Source organism: Salminus brasiliensis, chromosome 3 (assembly GCF_030463535.1).
Source record: "Salminus brasiliensis chromosome 3, fSalBra1.hap2, whole genome shotgun sequence".
Taxonomy (NCBI): domain Eukaryota; kingdom Metazoa; phylum Chordata; class Actinopteri; order Characiformes; family Bryconidae; genus Salminus; species Salminus brasiliensis.
The window spans coordinates 48,636,153-48,660,006 of NC_132880.1; the positions used below are offsets into that span (position 1 = coordinate 48,636,153).

A 23,854-nucleotide genomic window follows, 5' to 3' on the forward strand; every position below is an offset into this window, starting at 1 on the left:
ATTACAAGCATGAAGTCTGAAGAGCACAGTGCAGTTTAAGTGGTTGCTAAGGTATTCCAGGTCTTTTCTATGGTGGATGCTGTGGTGCTCTGACTGTTGAGCTTTTTTGATGCTCTTTTTTAAAAGAAAATATTATATATATATATGTGTGTGTGTGTGTGTGTGGTTTAAACACATTATTTACCATATTTTATCATATTTTCATAATTAGTTTATGAAGAACACAATGCTAACTATATATATATATATATAGCATAAATATTTGTTCTAATAATATAGCTATATGTTTTAGAACATTTTAAGGATTATAGACTGTTTTGCAATATTTTATGCAATTAGTGTAGATTATAAATAATGTAAATTACGTAGAATATAAGTGCATTTATGTGGTTGCTAAGGTATTCCAGGTCTTTTCTATGATGGTTGCTGTGGTGCCCTGTGTAGTTGGTTGGGTGTTAGACTTTTTTGATGCTCTTTTTTTAAAGAAAATATTTAATATATAATAATAATAATAATAATTATATGTATGTATAAATAAATAAATATATAAATGTGGTGTTATGTGGAATATGAGCAGTATGAGCCCTGCAGGGCTGCAGTTCTGGCTGTTGACACAGTGAGGCGCTGTGCAGGCGGGCCGGTTTGTCCCCACAGCAGAACCCAATCCCGTCCTGCGGTGGAAGTCGCTGCTACTCTCCGCTGGTGTTTTTAGCCTGGCCGTTATCTTAAAGTAGCCTCGGTGTCAGAAAACAGCCACAGAACCGGAGATATTGACCAGCCGGTCTGAAAACACTCCGACTGACCGGACTCGGTATCAGACAGGGAGCTAGGAGCTAATGCTCACCCGGAAGCCGCGTTAGCTCGTTAGCTCGCTAGCTAGCCGCCTCTGCTACCTAATAAACAAACCGGGTCGGACCATTGAGCCTGAATAGCGAGGCAGCAGAACTCTGTCAGCCGGGCACAGTCACGAATCCGAGTGAAGGGCAGTCGGAACCGGCTCTGACATGTTTAAAGATTGAGTGTTTGTTGGGCTGAAGGTCGGGAACCGGGGAGGCCGCTGCGCTAGCTCCGGGGCTAGCTAGCTTGCGTACGGGCGTTTAATTCCAGCGCGGAGGTTCTGTTGGGTTTATAGCGAAATCGTCGAAATATGGGCTCGGTTCTTGGTCGACGGATCGCCGGAGTGGAGGACATCGACATTCAGGCCAATTCTGCGTACAGATTTCCACCCAAATCGGGTAAGTTTTGGTGAATTGACGAGCTAACGTAGCTAACGTAGTTAACGTAGCTAGCTGCGGTATTCTCTATGCTGGGTTAGTGTGAGCGCCGCCGCAGCCGCCTGTCTGTAGTGTTTATTTGGCTACCAGGCGTGTCTATGTAGCTAGCTATGCTACTGAAGATAGCATACACTGTGGCCTAATGTTTGTGGACACCCTAGCTTACTTTAAGTTGTGCTCGTTGGCCGTAGCCAGATGCGCAAATGCGCAAATGCCCAAATGCGCAAATGCCCAAATGCGCAAATGCGCGCACCCAGAGCTTGTCTAGTCCCTGTAGAGACGTACTGCCAAAAGATTAGGACACTCTGGAGCAGATAAACATGCCCTGTGAGTGTTGTGGGACAGTAACTGAAGGACATGTGTGTGTTTGTTCACCTCAGGGTCTCCAAAAGTCTCCAATAAGACTTTTACAATAGACTGTAGCTTGTTGTTGTTGTTGTTGTTGTTATTGTTGTTTGTCTTCTTCAGGCCCATTGTTTCCTCTTCTCCTCACAGGGAATTACTTTGCTAGCCACTTCTTCATGGGAGGGGAGAAGTTTGACACCCCCCACCCCGAAGGTTACCTGTTTGGGGAGAACATGGACCTCAATTTTCTAGGCAACCGTCCAGTGCAGGTAGGGCCGAGGGCTGCGTCCTGCACAGCATGTGGTGATCTTCTCTAGCCGTAGCCAGTGTCCCGTTTCTCGGAGGTCTATTGTAAGTCATCCCACTTCTGAGCTGCTCTCTGTCTCTCTGTCTCTGTTCATGTGTGTCCCCAGTTTCCGTACGTGACCCCGGCACCACACGAGCCAGTGAAGACCCTGAGAAGTCTCGTCAACATCAGGAAGGACTCGTTGCGACTCGTCAGGTGTGGAAGTGTCTGAATGCTTGTTCTCAGAATAAGACGTTTAGCTGGAAAACACGAAGCAGAAGTCTGATGAAACGCTCCTCCAAAATCCAGACGTGGACGGCCCTCAGGGCGTGGTCCTCAGATTCAAATGAACGTGCGAGGCTGATCGATCTCCATCACTACGATCTTTAGGGTTTACTGAGGTTCTGATCTCTGGAACTGAGGTCTCAGCCCAGATATCCACCGTATCTGACCACGTTCACTTTCAAGGGGTCATTTAGTCTCAAATGCTTTATGGTCGTATTGTATTCAGAGAGAGGACAGTCTGAAGGAGGCTGCTGCTCTGGACGCTGATAGTGAAGTAGCTAGCTGTGCTAACCAGCCTTCCAACAGGCTATCTAATGCAATGTAGAGCAGAGCTAACTAGCTTTCCAACGTTACGCAGAAAGATCGAAGCTCTGCGTTTTTTTGTCCACCATAGCCCAAGCAGCAGACCTGCGTCTATGGTTGAAGACTTTACTCCCACCCAAACATCTGTCCATTTGCTCTTACCACCTTGTGGAGGAGAAACCAACACCCGAACGTCCGTATCTGGAGAACGGCTCAGTTGTACCAGAAGCTCTGGTCCTCTTCTGTGGACGTCTGTGGATATGATTTATGTGGTGCCTCACAAAACAAAGAGGGCTGCCCCTCTTCTCGTTATCTAATGTATACGGATATACTGAATACGGTCTTCTGGACTAGTTTGGGAATTATGCTGATAACTCTGAAGCTTAAATAAGTAAACAAATCCTTATTAGTGTAAAAATAGCTGAATATTTTACAGCAAGATTCAAGTCAAATTGATTTGTATAGCTTTTTACAACTGGTGTTGTCACAAAGCAGCTTTACACAGTCAGGAATCAACATAAGAATACATTAAAAATCTAAGACCCCCAGTGAGCAGCCAAAGACCACAGTGGCAAGGAAAAACTCCCTCAGAGCTGGAGGAAGAAACCTTGGGAGGAACCAAGACTCACAAGTGAGACCCAACCATCCTCCTCAGATCAGAACTATTTATTAATTATTGATAAAAGTCACCAAACCACCGCATAAGACTGTTCTACTGCTCAGATGTCATAATATAATATAATAATCATCATAATAAACTAATATAGTCATGGCAGTGACGGTCAGAGTAATGATAGTTAATAGTGGTGATATTAATAGTGCAGATAGTTAAGAGTCCATTTAGGTTTGAACATGGTCATTAGACAGGTAGCAGTGGTGGGAGGGTGTGCAGCTGGTCTGGCGCGGGTGGTGGTCGGACTGGTGGGTGGCAGCTGGTCTGACGCAGGTAGAGGGAATCCAGCGGTCAGTCTTCTAATAAGTCAGGCCAGATGAGCGGGCGACTGTTTATTTGGAGACGGTAAAGAGAGAGAGTTCTGGTTCCTGTGTATTTACCAAATGTAACAGATAAAAAAAAAAAATAATAATGTATTTAATTAATTATTAGTATTAGTATTTGTCACTGTACAGCGAAACGTGTCCTCCGCATTTAACCCATCTGTGGTAGTGAACACACACTAGTGAACTAGGGCCAGTAAGTACACACACACCCAGAGCGGTGGGCAGCCAACTCCAGCGCCCAGGAAGCAGAGAGAGTAAAGGGCCTTGCTCAAGGGCCCAACAGTGGCAGCTTGCCAAGCCCAGGAATCGAACCCACAACCCTGTTGTCGATAGCCCGGAGCTCCAACCACTGAGCCACCACTGTCTTTATTTATTATATTACTACTAAGCTACTAAACAGTTATTATGCATGTAGTTTGACCAAGCGTTCCCAAATCTATAGATATGACTCTCTTATTTTTATATATATATATATATATATAAAATTATTTATATATTTACTTATTTATTTATTTGTTGCTTTTGCACAAAACCTCGTATCCTATCCTAGGTTCTTATCTCCAAAAATGGCAATGGCCAAAAATAGACTTCTTAACTTTCAGTGGATTAACAGGATTCAATGTAAAAATGATCATTTCTATTGCTCCAAACATCATGAAATGTTTACACAAGGTCAAGTCAGCTGTCAAAAAAGGCCAAATTCATATTTTGTCAAAAAGTGAAAAACTACAAAACATTAGATAGAAGTTTAGTGAAACAATGAAAATATTCAAATATGTATTAAATTAAATTAAATCAAATATTTATATCTGTTTTGATGCCCTGCATGCTTCTAAATTCTGCTGTGAAACCCTGTGTAATTTATAGGTACAAGGATGACGCTGACACACCCACCGACGAAGGGGAGAAGCCTAAGGTTTTATATGGAGTGGAGTTCACCTTTGACTCAGACGCTCGCGTGGCCATCACTATCTACTGCCAGGCCTTTGAGGAATTCTCCAATGGAATGGCAGTGTAAGGCCAGCTGTGTATATGACCTCTATAGGCATGGGTGTACTAATGCACGTTTATCCTCATCCCCAGACACGAGAGAACCAGTCAGCTCTTATATCTGCTTAATGAGTCAGACTGGTTTCATACACCGTGTTAAAAATAAATAAATTAATAATGTACTGCGCACCACTGAGGGAAATGAGCTGTCACCATCATTACGGCCACTCTTAGTCTCTCTTACAGAGGCAGTGTCTGCATTCCTGATTATGTTCAGTAGTACTAAAGGAATCCGGTTTGTTGTTGTGGTAAAATGTGGCAGATTTTTGCCTCAGGCTTAAAATGAGTACTCAATAAAGGTGTGAGAAGAACAGAGAGACTGATTCAGAGCCCTTAGCAACAGCGTGTTTCTATGGCTACACAGCACGTTTGGACCGAAGGAAAGAAGGGCTGTGCGTAGCAGGAGTCTGTACTCTCATCATGCAGTTGATTAATTGGCCTCTTAGTTTCTCATTTCCTTCACATCTGCATTAATTCAGAGGCTCCTCTTTTAAATCCCACACTGCAGAAGATTGACCTTCAGTTATGAGCAGTGAGTTTATGTTGAGATTGTCTCTAATCCACACAGCGGGAGTGTTTACATGCGCATACTAATCTGATACCTGCAGATAACTGGCAGTAATCAGTTCAGCATGTTTACGGTCGCTTCAGTAATCAGAAAATGAGAGAGCGCAGAGTATCAGTCAATAATCAGAACTATAATCAGTCAATAATCAGAACTATAATCAGTCAATAATTCGATTATGTTTTAGTCTTTTGACTAAGAATATTAAATATAGTTTTATAAGGCTCCAAATGTCACAATCGATTGATGGGTGGATAAATGGGTGGATTGATTGATAGGTGGATAAATGGGTGGATTGATTGATAGGTGGATAAATGGGTGGATTGATTGATGGGTGGATGGATGGATTGGGTAGATTGATTAAGTGATGGGTTGATAGGTGGATAAATGGATGGCTTGGTTGATAGAAAGATAGGTAGATAGATGGGTTGATTGATGGGTAGATAGATGGATTGATTGATGGTTGATTGATGGGTAGATAGATGGATTGATTGATGGGTAGATAGATAGATGGATTAATTGATGTCTGTTGTGTTTTTATCCCTCTGAAGTTACAGTCCCAAGAGTCCTGCTCTGGTGTCTGAAACGGTGCACTGTAAGCGAGGGGTGAGCCAGCAGTTCTCCTTACCCTCCTTCAAGATCGATTTTTCTGAATGGAAAGAGGAAGATGTGAGTACTGCCAGCCCAGCTGAAGGAGCTTTTTTATGTCATTTGTGTTCATCATTCATCATTTAGGTCCTAATCCCATTATTATAAGTCGTGTCTCTCAGCAGTGAGAGAGTTTTACTATAGAAGCTCCAGATCCATCAGATCAGATAAAGCAGGTGAACATAAATCCAGTAAAAAGGAGAAACAAGAGCTTCTCATTCTGAAGAAAGAAAGTAGTGAGATCTTGTCGGTGAGCTAGTCTGAAGAACAGAGCTCGGTCGGTTCCTCCAGGGTTCTCCTGGACGCCCCCCTCCCAGTCCAACCAGCACAGCGTGGAGGATGTGTTCAACTCCATCAGCAGCAGCAGCAGCAGCAGCTCACCTGATTCACCATCATTAAGCCCTGATTTACCACCAAACCAGGTGTTGATCTGAGGAGAACTCTAAATAATACTAGACTGCATGAGGAGAGTTTTTCATTAATAAGTAAAATTTGTCATTAATATTATTTGTAATTATCTACTGCCTAGATAATTCCCAGGTGCCTTTGCACAGCCCTAGATGTGTATATAAATATTATATTTTAGATAATTAGTAATGGAAAGGAAGAAGAGTGTAAACATGATTCACAGAAGGACTAGAAATAAATGTATTTACAGAATTTTCAATTAGGATTACATTTTATAAATCATGCATAATATTTCACTAATTTACATTACATATTATATTTGTCTTCTCATATAAAGTTACCAATTGGTCATATATGGTCTGTATTACTTAGAAATACACAAATCCATCCCAGTTATCCCACATTTAAAGCCAGTCCTCAGAGAACCCCCATATAGAAAATGTGGACTGTCTGATGCACTTCATAACTCTGTATTATATGTTTAAAAAACATACTAAATATGTCAACATTTATCATTTCATGTCTTTTATGTTTTTGTTGCTTTTTTGATGTAAACAAAAACACACTCTTGTATGTTTGACAAATACATAGATGTATTATTATTATTGTTATTCGTATTATTATTAATTAGGGAATTATTGTGGAATTTTTGTGTTTGTCTACAGCATAATATTGAGCTTTAATATTTATTTATATGTTTTATATATTTATATATATTTATTTATATATGTTTGTGCACATATAGTAGAGTATTCAACCCGGCCAAATGTCGTTTCAGCTGAACTTTGACTTGGACAGAGGCGTTTTCCCTATGGTCATCCAGGCTGTGGTGGACGAAGGAGACGGTACGTAGCCAAGTTGGTCATGTGACTCGGATAAGAACTCTTCTATATTTAACTGCGTGGCTAAATCGTATTATCCGTGTTGTGTGCTACATCTTAACGGAGGCCAGTGTGTTAGGAAAGCCACCAGTCCTGCACTGGTTGTTAAGTGAGCTGTTGTTCTTGCAGATTGCTTGGGACATGCACATGTGCTGCTGGCTGCCTTTGAGAGAGTATGTGAATACACACACACACACACACACACACACACACATAATTGACTCAGCTAACATTAGGGCAGCTGAATGTCTGTGACACTCTTGACTTCAGCATGTTATTCTTGAGACACATGAATTTTAGAGCTGCTATTAACTAACTGTAATTTTCTCTTTTGAAAGCATGTTGATGGAAGCTTCTCTGTGAAGCCCTTAAAGCAGAAGCAGATCGTAAGTCCTACTTCCCCGCTCTTAATCCCTCGTTGACTTGGTAAAGACGTCTGACTGGATTAATGATTATATGGGGAGGGTAAGTTACAGGAGAGCGGCGCGTCTGGTAGGTCACTGATATCACTGCTCACTCTGTACAGGTGGATCGGGTTAGTTACCTGCTCCAGGAGATCTACGGCATTGAGAACAAGAACAACCAAGAGACTAAGGTGAATATCAACAGCATTGCCAGTATTACGTGGTGTGTTATGAGTTTTGCGTAGACTTGGGCCATAAGACATACTGTTAGTGTAATAAACACTGACGAGCTGCGGGTTTCATTACTAACCGTGTAATTAGACTGGGTTCGTTAGATGAAGAGCAGCAGATGTTGAGTAGAAATTGCTCAACATCTAAAGTACAGTACTGTGTTCTGTAGTTCTTACAGAGAGCAGTCAAAAGTTTGGGTATCAGTGTTTCTAGTAGTTCAGATGCTCAGACTTAAGGCCTGTCTCAGTTCCTCTGGCTGTAGTAGAAGGACAGGACTGTAGAAGACAGAGTTCATGACCACGAGTCTTCAGTTCACTCTCTAAACAAACTCGCCCAAAAAAGAGAGAGAGAGAGCTGACACATACAAGAGTTTCACCTGTAAAACCAGTGAGGAGCAGCTCAAACCCCTGAGCTTCACTCTCTGTAAACTCAACTACAGCTGAAAGATCTCAGGCCGTTCAGACACATACGAGTATTTGCAGGCGATGAAGACAGAGTTTCTTCTGGAGATAAACTAACAGAGCTCTAGCATTCGTGTCCTCACTGCAGCAGCGGAGTGAGAGGAAGATCGTGGCTCGATCGCCTGTTCTGATCAGTGCTGAGGCGGCTAATTCGAACCCTGTGACGGCGCCATATAGTGCTCTGGAGGTGATAATGTGGGTCTGAAATGATTCGTACTGTTTTTATAATTGTAGCGAGTAACGATGAAGCTCATAAACAAACAATGTAACGGAGTAAAAGTATTAAACTCATCCAGGATATGCAGTGAAGTAAAACATAATACTTCATGGTATAACCAACCTGGAGAGTCTGTATTTTTAACCCAGTTTGTTGGTTTTTCTTTAACCAAGAGCCAAATTTTAGAACCAAGTTTAGGAGAGGAGTCCGACTTGAGAAGATAAATTCAAATAAATAATTTATTTGAATGCAGCAACTTCATGATTGACGTTCCTTCAAGAGGTGAGACGCTGGCGAAGGTAGCCGGTAGGAGAGTAACGCAGCTATCATTGCAGCTCTGGCCTTGGCACACCAGAACCTGCACTAGGTAACTCTGGTGTGTAATATCCTGTAGTATTGCTCTACCGCCTCAGTCCACATGCTTCTCTACCTTCAGATGCTGCTTCTGGAGCTCTCAGCTTGTCCAGAAATGCATGTAAACAGCCCGTTGGAGCCTTTTAGGGTGTGGCTCAAAGCACAAATTTCACTACCAGACTATAGGGGCCAGGCCAGGAGCAAGAAAGCCAGAGTCCGATCCTGTGTAGCCTAATTTAGTGTGTTCTCCCCCCTGCAGCCATCTGATGATGAGAACAGTGACAACAGCAACGAGTGTGTGGTGTGTCTGTCGGACCTGCGGGACACCCTCATCCTGCCCTGTCGACACCTGTGCCTGTGCAACTCCTGTGCAGACACGCTGCGCTACCAGGCCAATAACTGCCCCATCTGCAGACTGCGTACGTACAGCAGGACTATTTATGCTCAGTCACGTGAAAAAGTGAGGACACCCCCATTAAACCTTTTTTATTTATTTAAACATCTCGTTAGTACTCTCCCCAATCACATGTAACGTGAGGACTGACCCATGCCTCCTCCGTCACATGCTCAACCAGCCACTACCTCTTTTTAATCTGCTGCCAGTGCAACATCACCGGCCAACCAGTGCCCTCTGAAGAAAGCACTACTTACTTGGCTAGCAGATGCCTGTGCTGGCGGGAGAGAGGTATCCGAGAGATCGAGAGAGAGAGAGAGAGAGCGCGAGATTGAGAGAGAGGTCAAGAGTGATCAAGTTAGAGGGAGAGATCAAGTTTGAAGGAGAAAGAGAGATTGAGAGATCGAGATGGAGAGGGGTCGAGAGAGATCAAGTTCCAGGGAGAGCGGTCGAGAGAGAGAGAGAGAGAGAGAGATCGAGATGGAGAGGGGTCGAGAGAGATCAAGTTCCAGGGAGAGCGGTCGAGAGAGAGAGAGAGAGAGATCGAGATGGAAAGGGGTCGAGAGAGATCAAGTTCCAGGGAGAGCGGTCGAGAGAGAGATTGAGAGAGAGAGAGAGAGTGAGATTGTGATGGAGAGGGGCTGAGAGAGATCAAGTCCGAGAGAGAGAGATTGAGAGATCAAGATGGAGAGAGAGATTGAGAGATCGAGATGGAGAGAGGTCGAGAGAGATCAAGTTCCAAGGAGGGCGGTCGAGAGAGAGAGATTGAGAGAGTGAGAGTGAGATTGGATGGAGAGGGGCTGAGAGAGATCAAGTCCGAGAGAGAGAGAGAGAGATCAAGTCCAAGAGAGAGATTGAGAGAGATTGAGAGAGAGAGAGAGAGAGAGAGGGGTCGAGAGAGGGGTCGAGAGAGATCAAGTTTGAGGTCGAGAGAGAGAAGGAGATAGAGAGGGGTCGAGAGAGAGAAGGAGATAGAGAGGGGTCGAGAGAGAGAGAAGGGGATAGAGAGGGGTCGAAAAAGATCAAATTCCAGATTGAGAGAGAGACAGGGAGAGACCGACCCACAGAGATCAAGGCCAATTGTGCTGCTGCTGCTGATGGCAGGCAGCATGACCCGGCAGTGGCAGCACCGTAGTCCACCTAATAAAGACGTTTCTTCAGGTGTGTGAGTTTAATTAGATCGCCCCTCTCTCTCTCTCTCTGTGTCGTTCACATGATCAAACATCCAGATGTTTAAATATGAAGACAGGTTTTCATGGGGTGTCCTCCACATCATTTCTTTTTTATGGCGTAACGTGACCATGGTTGAGGTCAGATGGTATCACTGTGGTGAAGTAAATGTTCATTTGTTTCTCTGTGTGTGTGTGTGTGTGTGTGTGTGTGTGTGCGCGTGCGCGTGCGCGTGCAGCGTTTCGAGCCCTGCTGCAGATCAGAGCCGTGAGGAAGAAGCCCGGGGCGCTCTCTCCTGTATCATTCAGCCCTGTGCTGGCTCAGAGCATGGACCATGACGAGCACTCTGTACGTCTCTTCCTCCCTGCTGTATCACTTTACTGCACGCTCCTAATGCACAGTCCTAGATCAGTCAGAATCACTGTCAATGTTCTGGCCCTCAGCTTTCATAGTATATATTTGTTATTTAATATTCTGTATCCTTTTTCTTTTTAAGTGCTTTCTCACTACAATACCCATCATGCACCCCAGCATACATTATACAGTAATTAGAAATTCACCATGCGTCCCTGACTGCTAGTGTAGCTACTGATATAGAGGGTAACGAATACAGATGAACCAAGACATGATCTTTAATACAGCTACCCAGTACTTCTCTGTCTGACTCTTTATTTCTCATTGCCAGCCTTGCATTACAAGGCTATGAGGAGTCAAGTCATATTTATTTGTATAGCTTTTTACAACTGTTGTCACAAAGCAGCTTTACACAATCAGTAATCAGACAGACAGAAAAAAAGATAAAATAAATAACATAAATAGACATGAAAAATCTGAGACCCCAGTGAGCAAGGAGGAGTCTTTCCTAGGTTTTATACCATTAAAATCTTACACTAGAGGGTTTAATTCTAATTTTCTGTTTGTCTGGTATCATAATTTAATAGAATTTTAAAATAAATATTGAAAAAAATAAAATTTATTTCATACCTCAGGAAAACTGCACTTTCTAACACAGTGGTGCAAACCAGTTGTTCTTACACAGATGTCTTTTTAATATTGATTATATTAAAATAATTATATATTAAATAAAATAAATTAAAGTGAATAGATTTATTTGTTCCATCTTATTTGGAGAATGACTCCCACTAAAGTCCCCCAAACCAATGACACAACAAGCAGTGTGTGTGTGTGTGTGTGTGTGTGTGTGTGTGTGTGTGTGTGTATATGTGTGTGTATATATATATATATATATATATATATATATATATATAGTACAGTTGCTGACCATGTGAATCCCTTCATGACCACAGTTTGCCGTCTTCTAGCGGCTATTTCCAGCATGACGATGCAGCGTCTCACCGAGCGGAAGTCTCTCAAGCTGCTTTTAGGAACATAACCATGAGTTTATTTGACTGCCAGAACTGCTTTTATACATTTAAGGGCCAAAATTGTTAGTGTTTTCTTTTATTTATGCGTTAGAGCAAAGATATGCTCCTCTGTGTGTTTGTCATCTAGTGTGTGTGACTAACTGGGCTGACCTGTCTTTACCCTCAGAGCACTGATTCTGTTCCTCCCGGCTTTGAGCCCATCTCCCTGTTGGAAGCTCTGAACGGTCTCACTGCTGTGTCCCCTGCCGTCCCATCCGCCCCTCTCTACGACGACATCAACTTTTCAGGCAGTCTGAGTGGGGACAGCCGGCAGCTCAGTTCTCCCGAGCACTCCGGGGACAACGGCCTGCAGAAGAGCAAAGTCAGCAAGTCACCTGACAGGTAAACAAACTCCTCTATTGCTGGCTTCCTGTAGCTGCCTCTCTAGCCCACGCCTGGCATTAGGAGGCATGGTGCCAGTAGGAGAGTCCTATTCTATTGGCAATACGCCTCAAGCGGTGAATGTGCGTTTGCAGATTTGCCATCAGTGTGAGTATGAAGCCCACACTCTCTAGCCCATGGAAATGGACTGTGTTCTCTGGAAGGATGGGTGGTGGAGCTACATACAGCACGTTGGGGCTGGGCGGATGGTTAACATCCAGCATCCTGACCTCACTAACGCTCTTGTTGAATGCAATCAAATCCTCACAGCCATACTACTCCAAAATCTAGTAGAATGCCTACTTTAGCTGCAGGTTTCATTAAGAACAGTGTAATTAGACTGGTTTAATTAGGTTAATTAAGATAACTGACTGTATTCAGTACAGGAAAGTATCTGAATAGTAGTTTTTAAGAATCTATCGTTACGTCATAAATGTTTAGCTACTGATGTATTGATAAATTCAATGCATTCAATGTACTGATGTAATAAATTTCATGTCGGGATATTTTTTTATTTAAATATCATGATATAGTATTTTTTACCATATCGCCCAGCCCTGGTAGATGCTGAGTATTGTTCATCTTCTGTTTCTATGTTAGCGCACTGACTTCAGTATTTGGCCGTATCTAAGCTTGAGGCATCTCTGGATTCTAGCTCATACAAACAGAATTTAATTAAATCAGCAGTCCTTGTCCAGCATTTCAGGGTGAAATACTCCCTTACATTTAAATATAAAGCCCCCCAGCATTGAGCTGTGGAGCAGTGGAGGAACTGTGTTCTCTGGAATGATGGTGGTAGAGCTCCATCCAGTACTTCTGGGATGAGTTGAGGATGATGAGGTGGGGTAGTGATAACCTTCCAACATCCTGACCTCACTAATGCTTTTTGTTGCTGAATGCAGTCAAATACTCACAGCAATGCCCCCCCCCTGCCAAAATCTAGTGGAGAGCCTTCATTCCTGGACAGTAGAGATCGTTACTCCCTTAAATTGGATAAGCTGCTTTGCTGAGTGGACATCAGAGAGGTCAGTGTCATTGGGGGAGTTCTCTCTGGCGTCCTACTGATGGTGTTGAATAATGTTTGGCCTGACCCTGGTCCTGACCCAGGACCTGGTCCACACCATCACGCTGATCCCTGCACAAGGGAGCACTGCACCAGAGGTCATGGCCTCCTCTTGTACCCAGCAAAGGGCCTGAGCTGTCTGTGAGAGTCAGCAGGTCCTCAGCCAAATCTAGAATAGGATACAGACTGTTGTGGTGTTCGGAGGAGGTGCAAGATACACTATATGGACAAATCTTTGCGGACACCTAATCTAAGCTATTTTGAGCTGCACCTGTTGCTGCCACAGATGTGCAAATGTCCCTGTAGAGATGTACTGCCAATAGAATAAGATGCTCTGGAGCAGGTGAACATCTTGGACCTATTGGAAACATGCTGCCTAATGCCAGACTAAGTGGACCAGAGGAGGATGCAGTGGAACTGTATCCAATCCAAAACTTTTGAGATCAGCTGGGGCGTTTGACCTCACTAACGATGTTGTTGCTGAATGCAGTGAAATCCTAACAGCAATTTTCCTCCAAAATCTAGTAGAAAGCCGCCTTCCCTGTACAGTAGAGACAGTTCATCCAATTAAACGCAGGATCAGCTCTTTTTAATACCCTTGATTTCAGAAGAAACAGTGAATGAGCAGGCGTCCCAATACTTTTGTCCACATAGTGTGTATCTGGATCCAACCTGTGCTGTTCTGTGATCTCTCCACAGCACCCTGCGCTCGCCATCATCACCAATCCAGGAGGAGGATGAGGAGAAGCTGTCAGAGATGTCTGATGCACAGGCCCACACCCTGCTGTCTAGCAGCCCTGCTCCTACTGAGGTCTGCCTCGCTGTCCAAGTAACACTCGACTCTACTGTGACTCTATAATGCTCTCATACACTCACACTTTCCCACCTGCCTCACCTTTAGGGCACTGCTGGTGAGGATGCTCCTGACTCTCTGTCTCCTGAAGATGGTAAGTGCCCAATTCACAGTAATCCATTTGATTCAGTCAGTCTTTAGACCCAACCCTGGACCCGACTTTATGTCCATATTATTTTAGTCTACTCCAGAGGTTCCACAGTCCTGTGCAAAGTTTAGTCCCCTGTGACACAAGTAGTGGTGGTTCTCCATCACTATGCTAGAACATCATTAGAACATCTCAAGTTCTCCTCATGGAGTCTAGTATTATTTAGAGTTCTCCTCAGATCAACACCTGGTTTGGAGGTAAATCAGGGCTTAATGCTGCTGCTGCTGGAGTTGAACACATCCTCCACGCTGTGCTGGCTGGACTGGGGCGTCCAGGAGAACCCTGGAGGAACCGACCAAGCTCTGTTCTTCAGACTAGCTCACCGACAAGATCTCACTACTTTCTTTCTTCAGAATGAGAAGCTCTTGTTTCTCCGTTTTACTGGATTTATGATCACCTGCTTTATCTGTCTGTCTGTGTCTGTGTCTGTGTCTGTGTGTGTGTGTGTACAGAGGACCGACTGAACTCTGAGGGCGACATTTTGCCAGACTGCAGCAGTGAGCACAGCAGTCTCACCAAAACTGAGAGTGACCCACCTGGTGAGTGGCCTTTTTAATTACCAGCTACATGGTCGGTTTTCTACCAGACATGTAGAGTCTTTTTGTGATGTTCGCTGTTCCTTTGTACACTATATGTCCAAATGTTTGTGGACACCCCTTCCAATAGATGCATTCAGCTACTTTAAGTCGCACCCATTGCTGACACACATGTGCAAATGTACACATACACAGCTTGTCTAGTCCCTGTAGAATAGGACTCTCTGGAGCAGATAAATAAACATGACCCTATTGGCACCATGCTGCCTAATAATGCCAGGCGTGGGCTAGTAGAGGGGTATAAAGCCCCCCAGCATTGAGCTGTGGAGCAGTGGAAGAACTGTGTTCTCTGGAATGATGGATGGTGGAGTTCCATCCAGTACGTTTGGGATGAGTTGAGGAGTTAGGGTGATGATCTTCCAACATCTTGACCTCACTAAAGCTTTTGTTGCTGAATGCAATCAAATTCTCACAGCAATTCTACTCCAAAATCTAGTAGAAAGCCTTCATCCCTGACCAGTAGAGACAGTTACTCCAACAAAAGCAGAATCAACTCTTTAATACCCTTAATTTCAGAAGAATCAGTGAATAAACAGGTGTCCCAATACTTTTGTCCATATATAGTGTACTTTGTTGGTGTTGGCAGTCCTCTGTGTTTTTTCTAGCAGCCGCTCTGCATCTCTTTAACTGGCTTTTGTCAGCTTTGCAGTCTAACCTGTGTGGTCTGTTCTCTCTTTCTGACTTCTCTTGGCTACCATCTGCTTCTTGCTCTTGGACCTGCAGCTCTAGGTCCTGATTCCTGCTCTATCGGTATGGAAGAGTAACTCTGGTATGTAGGCTGCTCTGTCTCTGTCTTCCAAGTTCTTCTCCTCAGCCCTACACAGTGCACTACAGTCAGTTACGGGTGAACCTGGGTTGGGCTTTCCTTGTCAAGCACACCTGTTTCATCTTACCTGCTAATGACCAGCCTTAGGAGCAGGAAAATCATCAAAAGTCTGTGCTAGACTCCAGCCCTCGGTTCCTCACTCCTGGTCTACACACAGTCTTGTGCAAAAGTTTAGGCACTCCTGATCAGTGTAAATACGTAAACAAATCCTCTTTATGAATCAGACTTTGAATGTAGTATTTTTGCAGCTCTTCACTGTTTACTAAGAAAATACCCAGAAGATCCCTCAAAGCTAATCCCTCTATACTACTAAATACAGAAGTCAGTCTGGAGACACAATCCTTTTAGAAGAGGAGGGTCTTCAGTCTGGGTTTGAGGACAGCGAGCGTTGGACTCTGCTGTTCGGACACCCAGGGGAAGTTCGTTCCACCACTTCGGTGCAGGACAGTAAAAAGTCTGGACGCTCGTCTTCCGTGGATCTCAAAGGATGGCGGGTCGAGCCGAGCCGTACTTGAAGCTGGAAGGGCTCTTGGTGCGGATCGGCTTTTGACCATCGCCATCAAGTACGGAGGAGCTGACTGGTCCAGTCTTGACTTTGTAGGCCAGTGTCAGGGGTCTGAATCTGATGACCTGGGCAGCAGCTACAGGAAGCCAGTGAAGAGAGAACGCAGCAGAGGAGGAGGAGGAGCTGAACATGGCTTTCTATTTAATTACTGAATGCAACATTGAAAAAAATGACTAAACAACTGAAGAGTTGCAAGTGTGCAAAAGTAATGACTCCTTCATTTTTAAACACCTTAAATTATGCTTTAGAATATGTAGAGTAAGCACAGCAGGAGAATGATCCAAAACACACCTCAAATCCACCAAGGACTATCTCAATATACAAACTGAAGCCTTTGAGATGGCCCTCGCAGATCCCTGACCAAAACATCATATAGAATGAGTGGATAGACCTTAAACGTGCTGTGCAGTAAGACCCACCAAGAACATCTCGGAGCTGGAGGCCGTCTGAAAACAAGTGTGAGTGAAATCTCCAGGAAGACATGAAGCTACAAGCTCTGATTTCTGCCAAAGAGGGAGTTCCCAAGTTCAGACTCTGCAAGGTGCTCAAACTTTAGCACAGACTCACTGATTAGGAAAAGTTGACGCTTTATCCAATCAGATCAGTGGGGATCTGAAGACTGAGCACAGCGCTGCCATCTAGTGATCGGGCTTTTTTAACACAACACTAAATGAACCACTGTCTGGCACCACCATTACTAATCAGTTAAAATAACGGTGTCACTTGGTTAAGGGTGTCCAAACTTTTGCATACAACGTAGTTCAACTGTGTGTGTAGAAATGCTTACTTTTGACTCTCAGCCGTTTTTAGTGATGTATAAAACCTGCCTCGAGGTGTCAACTGTACCATAGGTATGTGTATATATGGGCATCATCAGCAGTCTGCAGCGCTGAGCAGCTTCAGCCAGGGCAGGAAATGAGCTTTCACGGTCACTGGGGGCTTGTTGACATGGTAACCCCTCGTTAAAAGTTGAAAGCACCCAGCAAACGAGGTACATTACTGTTAAGCTTTTGTCGTCCATCAGTATCTTCTAACCAGTGTGCCGCCAGTACCAGTATACTGGAGCAGGCTGTACTGTGAACCTGGCGATACGCTGAGTATCATGATACAGGGGTTCCGATTTAGTATATTGCGATACTTTAAGCAAGAAAGTATGCTGTTGATTAACATTATTTATAATAATTCTAATTATTATTAATAATTATAATATTAATATTAAAGTATTTTAGAATATAAACACTATAAAAGGAAAGTTGATTTTTTTTTTATCCAATCAGAACAGTCGGGATCCGAAGACCGAGCACAGCACTGCCATCTAGTGGTCAGGCTTTTTTAACATAACACTAAATGAACCGCTGTCTGAAACCAATCCGTACACCATACAACAGTTTATCAATAATCAACCCTGTTTCTGAGAATCGCTACAGTACTGCAAATCGTAAAATCGTGATTCTTTGATATATTAATTGATAATTGATATATTGATTATTTTTTATACACCCTGTTATTCAGCAGTATCACGAAAAAAACTACTTGTACCTGCTTGTTCCTGTCTGCTTCACGGATGGCCTTTGGTGCATCCCTTCCTGCGGACTTGCTTGTGACCTTCCTCTTCCTCTTCACAGGTTCATCCGGCTCGATGGAGAGTCTGATCACTCAGAGCACGAACTGCTCCAGCCAGCCTCTCCTGTGTCCCACAAGCAGCTTGCACATTGAAGATGAATAACTGGACCATAAACCCTCACATTTCCTCTCATATCCTCAAGGCTTCTCCTGGACTCACTCTGACCTCCTCTAACCACCCTTTAGACCCTTTTAGAAGTCATTGCTAGACTACGATGGGCTTCCTAACCAGTCCACCCCACCCTGGTCCTCAACAGCAGGTCCCCCCTCCTGTCTGAGGTGACGTGGTTTTAACAGGGAGTGGAGTGAATATGGAGAATTTGGGGGAATTAGCATTTCTTTGTCTGGGATTCTTAATAATGTCTATTTATTTACGAGAAAATGAGCTCAGAAGGTGGGTTTGTGAGTTTCTGTTGCCTGTTCTGACTCCGGCCGGTGGCTTTGAGGCGGGAGTGGAGATGCAACACTAATTGGCTTATGGGTGAAGCTTAACGCTTAAATCGTAATAGTGGAATTCCTTCATTTCTCGAGCCTCGATGACTGATACTAATACGGAGCTATTGTGAAAACCTTTGTGAATTTGATATGAAGTAATGTTTTATAGCCAGTGCTTAGATGTCTTTTGAGCTTTTGTTCGTTTTGGCTGAAGGACGGAGAGAAGCGCGAGGGCATCTCCTTCAGAACTGGACCTTATTTCTTGAGCTTATCAGTTTTCTGACCAAATCTGCAGCTTTAAGTGTATTGCCGCCTCCTCCCATGTACGTTCCTGTATAACAAGCTTACCACACTACATTGTGTATGAAGTATAGTCATTCCTTATTATGCTTTATTATGTTTTTATTGTTATTAATTTGTAAATGAGCAGCTCCACTAATCTATTACACAGGTGGTGTGTATTAAGCATGGTCCTATGATGATAATAATGATGATCCTAATGGTGAACACAGCCTTTACGTTGCTAGTGAAAGAGCATCCACTCAATTTGCTTTGCTAACATCGGGAGTTGGACCCCGGTCTAATCCCACCCAAAGCACCACGTCCTGCAGTGTTGTTAATGTAGCATTATGCGTAGAGGTGTATGTGCCTTTAAACAGCAGGTGTTGCTACTTGATCGTGCTTTGAGCTGCCCCGCTCTCCACTTGGAGGCCTGAGATGTGCGCTATTTCAGCTTTCAGCACATGACCATGCATTGAAATAAGCTGTTTGATAGTGTTATAATTACAAGAGTATTCCTAGAACAGTTACCCAGTGATATCTACACTCACCAAGCACTTTAATAGGAACACTACACTAAAACTGGGTCGGTCACTAAAACTTTTTGCTCTCAAAATTCTGCCTCAATTCTTCATGCCGTGGATTCCAGAAGATGTTGGAAAGCCTCCTCCTTTGAGATTCTGCTCCATGTTGACAAGACGGCATCACTCAGTTCCTGCAGATCTTTCGGGAGCACCCGAAATCTCCCGTTCTACACTGTTAAAAGTAGAACCTGTGGAGGAACCCGAGGAACCTTCAAGAAAAAGTCAGTTGACGGCTCCTCAAAGCACCTTAAGAGGTTCCTCCACAGGTTCAAACTGAAGAACCTCCCAAAGTTCCTCAAATTCCTCATACTTTTACCAGTGTACCACATCCCGAAGGTGTTCTACTGGGTTCAGGCCCAGTGACGGGGACGAGCCAGCACTGAAGAACGCTGAACTCCCTGTTCTCATGTTCGTGAAACCAGAGATTTTGCTTTGTGAGCTGGTGCATCGTCCTCATGCTGGACCAAGTAGCCATTAGAAGATGGTAAACTGTGGTCATGAAGCGATGCACATGGTCAGCAATGATACTCAGATAGTCTGTGGCCTCCAAGAGATGATCGATTGGTTTTAACGTCCCAAAGTGTACCAAACAAACCACCCCCACCAGCCTGGACTGCTGAGCCACAGCGGGCTGGGTCCATGCTTGGGATTCCTGCTGTTGGTGCCAAATTCTGACCTGTTCCTCAGCAGAACTCCAGACCCATCAGACCAGGCTGTGTTCTTGCTTTGGAACCTGATTGTAGCTCATTCACCTCAAGGTTGGAGGTGTTGGTGTTCATTCTGAGAAGCTTTCCTGCTCTCCACCGTTGTACAGAGTGGTTATCGGAGCTACTGTAGCCTTTCTGTCAGCTCCAACCAGTCTGACCGTTCTCTGTTATTGACCACTCTCCTCAACAAGGTGTTTCCGCCTGCAGATCTTCATCTTACTGGATGTAGTTTCTTTATTACACCATTCTGAGGAACTCTCGGGACTGTTGTGATGAACATCTCAGAAGATCAGCAGTTTGAGAAACTCTCAAACCACCAATTCCGAAACATCCGGACTGTATCTGCATCTGCAGGTGTTCAGGTGGTCCTAATAAGTTGCTCGGTGAGTGTAACTCCTGGCTTATCTAAGCAGCCTCTGTACTGGATAATGAAGCATCTCTGTCTGATTTGTGTGTTTGCTTGATTTGTGCAAGTTAAAGACTATTTAGTGCAACACATCTGTGATATCAGGTGAGCTTTCGGCAGACGTAGTACGCATCAGTTGCTCTGTACATGTATTTGAAAGCTCAGTAATTCATATGCAATATTGATTAGTGGCTTCATATTACTTATCAGGCTAAGCTCTGCATGGCGTGTAGGTGAAGATGGTGGTCTTAAGATGCTCACTTTTTTATTTATCTAGCTCCCTCAGATAATGTGCCATTTCAACTTAATGATCCACTGTGCCTTCTCGTTCCTGTTCGTAATACTATTGGCCTGGTATCCAGGATGTTAACATTGGGTCAGCCATAGTTCTCAAGTAAGATCAGCGTGTGTGTGTGTGTATGTGTGTGTGTGTGCGTGTGTGTGTGTGTGTAGTGTACAGCTGCATGTAAACACCAATAAAGCTAATTCTTCAGTATTTCTGTCACTTCTGGCTGTGTTTCTATGCAGGTGACTGTTTCTATGTCAGTTATGGGCTGTTGCGGGTGAGGAGGGGGGGGTGACTGGAGAACGTGTTTAAAAGGTGACCCCCAAAGTGAGTTGGGGTCTTAGAATAGTAGCAAAAATATACAGTGGCTAGAAAGCGGAAGTGACCCCTTTGGAATTACATGGATTTCTGTATTAAGTACTAGTACCCTGCATAAGGGGCGTCGCGACGCCCATTGCCATCTTCCACCCCGTCTCCCGTCTGTGCTCGTTGCTATCTTGGCAGTGAATTGTCAACAAAGGCACGTGCAGCCCGACGCTCGTACCCCCGTGTTCTGGAGGCGAGGAGCTCCACCACTTCAGCATGTCTCCCCAGACCACTGAACTAGCAATCCGCCCACCTGGCTAGTCAGACCACACCTGGCTCTCTGGCAGGGAATGTCGAGAAACACGCTGATGGGTTTATTATTGCTTGTTACGCCCAAAAAAAAACACACCCATGATTAATTAAGACACTTAATACATGAAGTTTGTGAGTTTTGAGGCGCAAGGCGAACTTTTCCCATCGTTACTATAGCAAAGACACACCGACACGCCCTAAATCGAGCTGTACAGTAGACGGCTCGCCTCAAGATCGCTGAAATATGGGCTTGCACTGTTGATGTCTCTTCTTTCAGACATTGAGCAAATGTCCGTAGTGCAGGCTAGAAAAAGTAAGTGAATCACTTCTTATTGATTAAATTGAGTTTCAATGGCCCCTTTTTACAAGAGGAAGACTGCTTAGTGTAACCCATGCCTCGATGCAAACAACTCTCTGAAGCCCTCAGGAGATCCTGCATTGCTAAAGACCTGGGAGTACATCAAGCCATGGTTAGACAGACCTTCCACGTATGGAGACAATTCAGGACTGTTGCTGCTCTTTGTAAAAGTGGGGGTCCTGTTGAGGTCACTCGAGGGGAGTTGAGACATCTGCAGAAGACTCAAACTACAAACTTTCAGAAACTCCCTGAACGTCAGGTGTGCTCAGGCTAAACTCCCCTACGTCTGTCTTACTAAAGAGGATTGGCCCCAGCAACCACCTAGTGACATCTTAGCAACACGGGACGCTCTTGGAGGAGCCTCTAGGTTCTTGGAGTAGTCACTCCATTGTTTCTAGTGCAGGAACGCCACAGCCTGCATGAACATCTTCACCCTGAATCGATTTTAAATGCTCATTGTTCTTCAAAACCTAAAATCCGAACACTTAACCAGCGTCTCAGGAGTCGACCAGAGTGTTCATAACCATGTAGGGTAATAACTTCCTGTGAGGGAACTTCTAGACCTCCAGCTTCATTCGTTCTCCACCACTGTGAACAATTCCGACTCTGTACGTTTCCAGACCAGAGAACTTCACATCAAACCCGCTCTCAAAGCCTTTAACGACCCTAATAATCCAATTACACTGAAAAATCTGCGGAGTTCCCCGTCCACAGAGCCGGGAGGAGACATCCTGGAGCCCGGAAATGATCACCAGGGCTTCAGTTGCCACCGATGTTGTTGGTCTTCTTAAAACCTAGATAGGATTGTGACCGGAAGACTGTCTGAGCACAGCTGGATGACCGGTCTACACACAGACTGCCTTTGTGTACTGGCTGTGGTTCTGCATTACAGGCATGAGCTGATCTGACAAACAGAGGATGTTTTAATGAGCAGTCTGATCAACCCAAATAGCTCCAGAATCGCAGTAATGTGGGGTCCTGGGTCCTTTACACGCTAATTCAGTAGCATGTGTTGGGAATCGGAGTGTTAAGAGTGAGGAGAGTGAGAGTAGTCTGCCCCCTGTTGGATTAGATGCACTTCAGCTTTGACCCCCGTTTACTCCGTATTCACACAGCTCATTAGATTAGCATTAGATTAACATGCTTGTATATCCACTAACACTTCATGGCGGTGTTAGATTAGCGTTAGGCTAGCATGCTTGTATATCCATAAATATGTGGACAACCAATATGTGTTAATCAGCTGCTCTGCTATTTTGCTGGACAGACAGACAGACAGGTGTATAACATATAGATTTTCACTTTATTGGCGTGTATTTATTGAGTACAGGTCAGTGAAATGCAGATACCATCTACCAGAAGTGCAAATAGCAGCACTGAGCAAAACCAGAAGTGTGGGTAATAAATATGACGAGATAAACACAAATATCTATAATGATCACGGTCAGTTTGAACTCGAGATAGAAGTCATTAATTATGCATATTCAGACAATATGTACACTTCTGTACAGTGAGCCACAGGAAGCAGTGAGTTAGCGCTGTCTCACCAGTGTCTTAATGCACAATGCTAAAAAGGCTAGCTAGTTAGTTCACTGATATTTAGGCACGACTACAGAGGCTCTGAACAGGCCTGAATGACAACAAGTAACAAGCAACATTCCTTAATGTACAGTAGTGTTCAAAATCATAGCAGATCATCACTGTTTTTGGTATAAATTATATCACCACATGACAAACAATGTACCAGTTGGTGCAGTAGATTCTTAGAAAACCCACAGACTCAGCATTCATGACATGCCTGCTCTTGAGTCTGTGTATTTGAATAATTAATTGAAAGGGGTGTGTTCAAAACAATAGCAGCGTGGAGATCAATTAGTGAGGTCAATCATTCTGTGAGGAAACAGGTGTCAATCAGGCAGCCCTTATTTAAGGGTGAAGCCAGCACATGCTGTGCATGCATTTCTCCTTGAAAGCCTGAGAAATATGGGTCGTTCGAGACACTGTTCAGAAGAACAGCGAACTCTGATTCAAAAGTTGATTGGAGAGGGTAAGACTCATAAAGAAGTGCAGACAATAATAAGCTGTTCAGCCAAAATGATCTCCAGTGCTTTAAAATGGAGAGCAGAACCAGAGAGACGTGGAAGAAAACGCAAGACTACCATTCGAATGGATCGAAGAATAGCCCGAATGGCAAAGGCTCAACCAATGATCAGCTCCAGGATGATCAAAGACAGTCTCAAGTTACCTGTGAGTACTGGGACAGTTAGAAGACGCCTGTGTGAAGCTCATCTGTTAGCAAGAAGTCCCCGCAAAGTCCCAAAGAGAGGCCTAAAGAGGCCTAAAGAGAAATGGAGAAACATATTGTGGACTGAGGAAAGTAAAATTGTTCTTTTTGGGTCCAAGGGCCGCAGACAGTGTGTCAGACGA

At 44.1% G+C, this 23,854-nt stretch overlaps 1 protein-coding gene across 2 annotated transcripts; it reads left to right on the forward strand.

Moving 5' to 3' along the window:
• The first annotated feature begins 505 nt into the window (after positions 1–505).
• On the forward strand, positions 506–20,661 carry mgrn1b (mahogunin, ring finger 1b). Of its 2 annotated transcripts, XM_072676450.1 has the most exons (17): positions 506–1,235; positions 1,770–1,888; positions 2,033–2,121; positions 4,360–4,506; positions 5,659–5,776; positions 6,942–7,008; positions 7,174–7,217; positions 7,383–7,430; positions 7,571–7,639; positions 8,971–9,130; positions 10,514–10,623; positions 11,827–12,041; positions 13,843–13,954; positions 14,045–14,090; positions 14,597–14,683; positions 15,464–15,509; positions 17,757–17,847. In XM_072676450.1, exons 1-16 carry the CDS (start codon positions 1,148–1,150, stop codon positions 15,502–15,504), a joined length of 1,560 nt encoding a protein of 519 aa, XP_072532551.1. In that variant the 5' UTR covers positions 506–1,147; the 3' UTR covers positions 15,505–15,509; positions 17,757–17,847. The 2 variants fall into 2 exon arrangements, with proteins under 2 accessions (XP_072532551.1, XP_072532550.1); XM_072676449.1 differs by lacking the exon at positions 15,464–15,509 and having other exon boundaries at positions 508–1,235; positions 17,757–20,661.
• Positions 20,662–23,854: the final 3,193 nt, after the last annotated feature.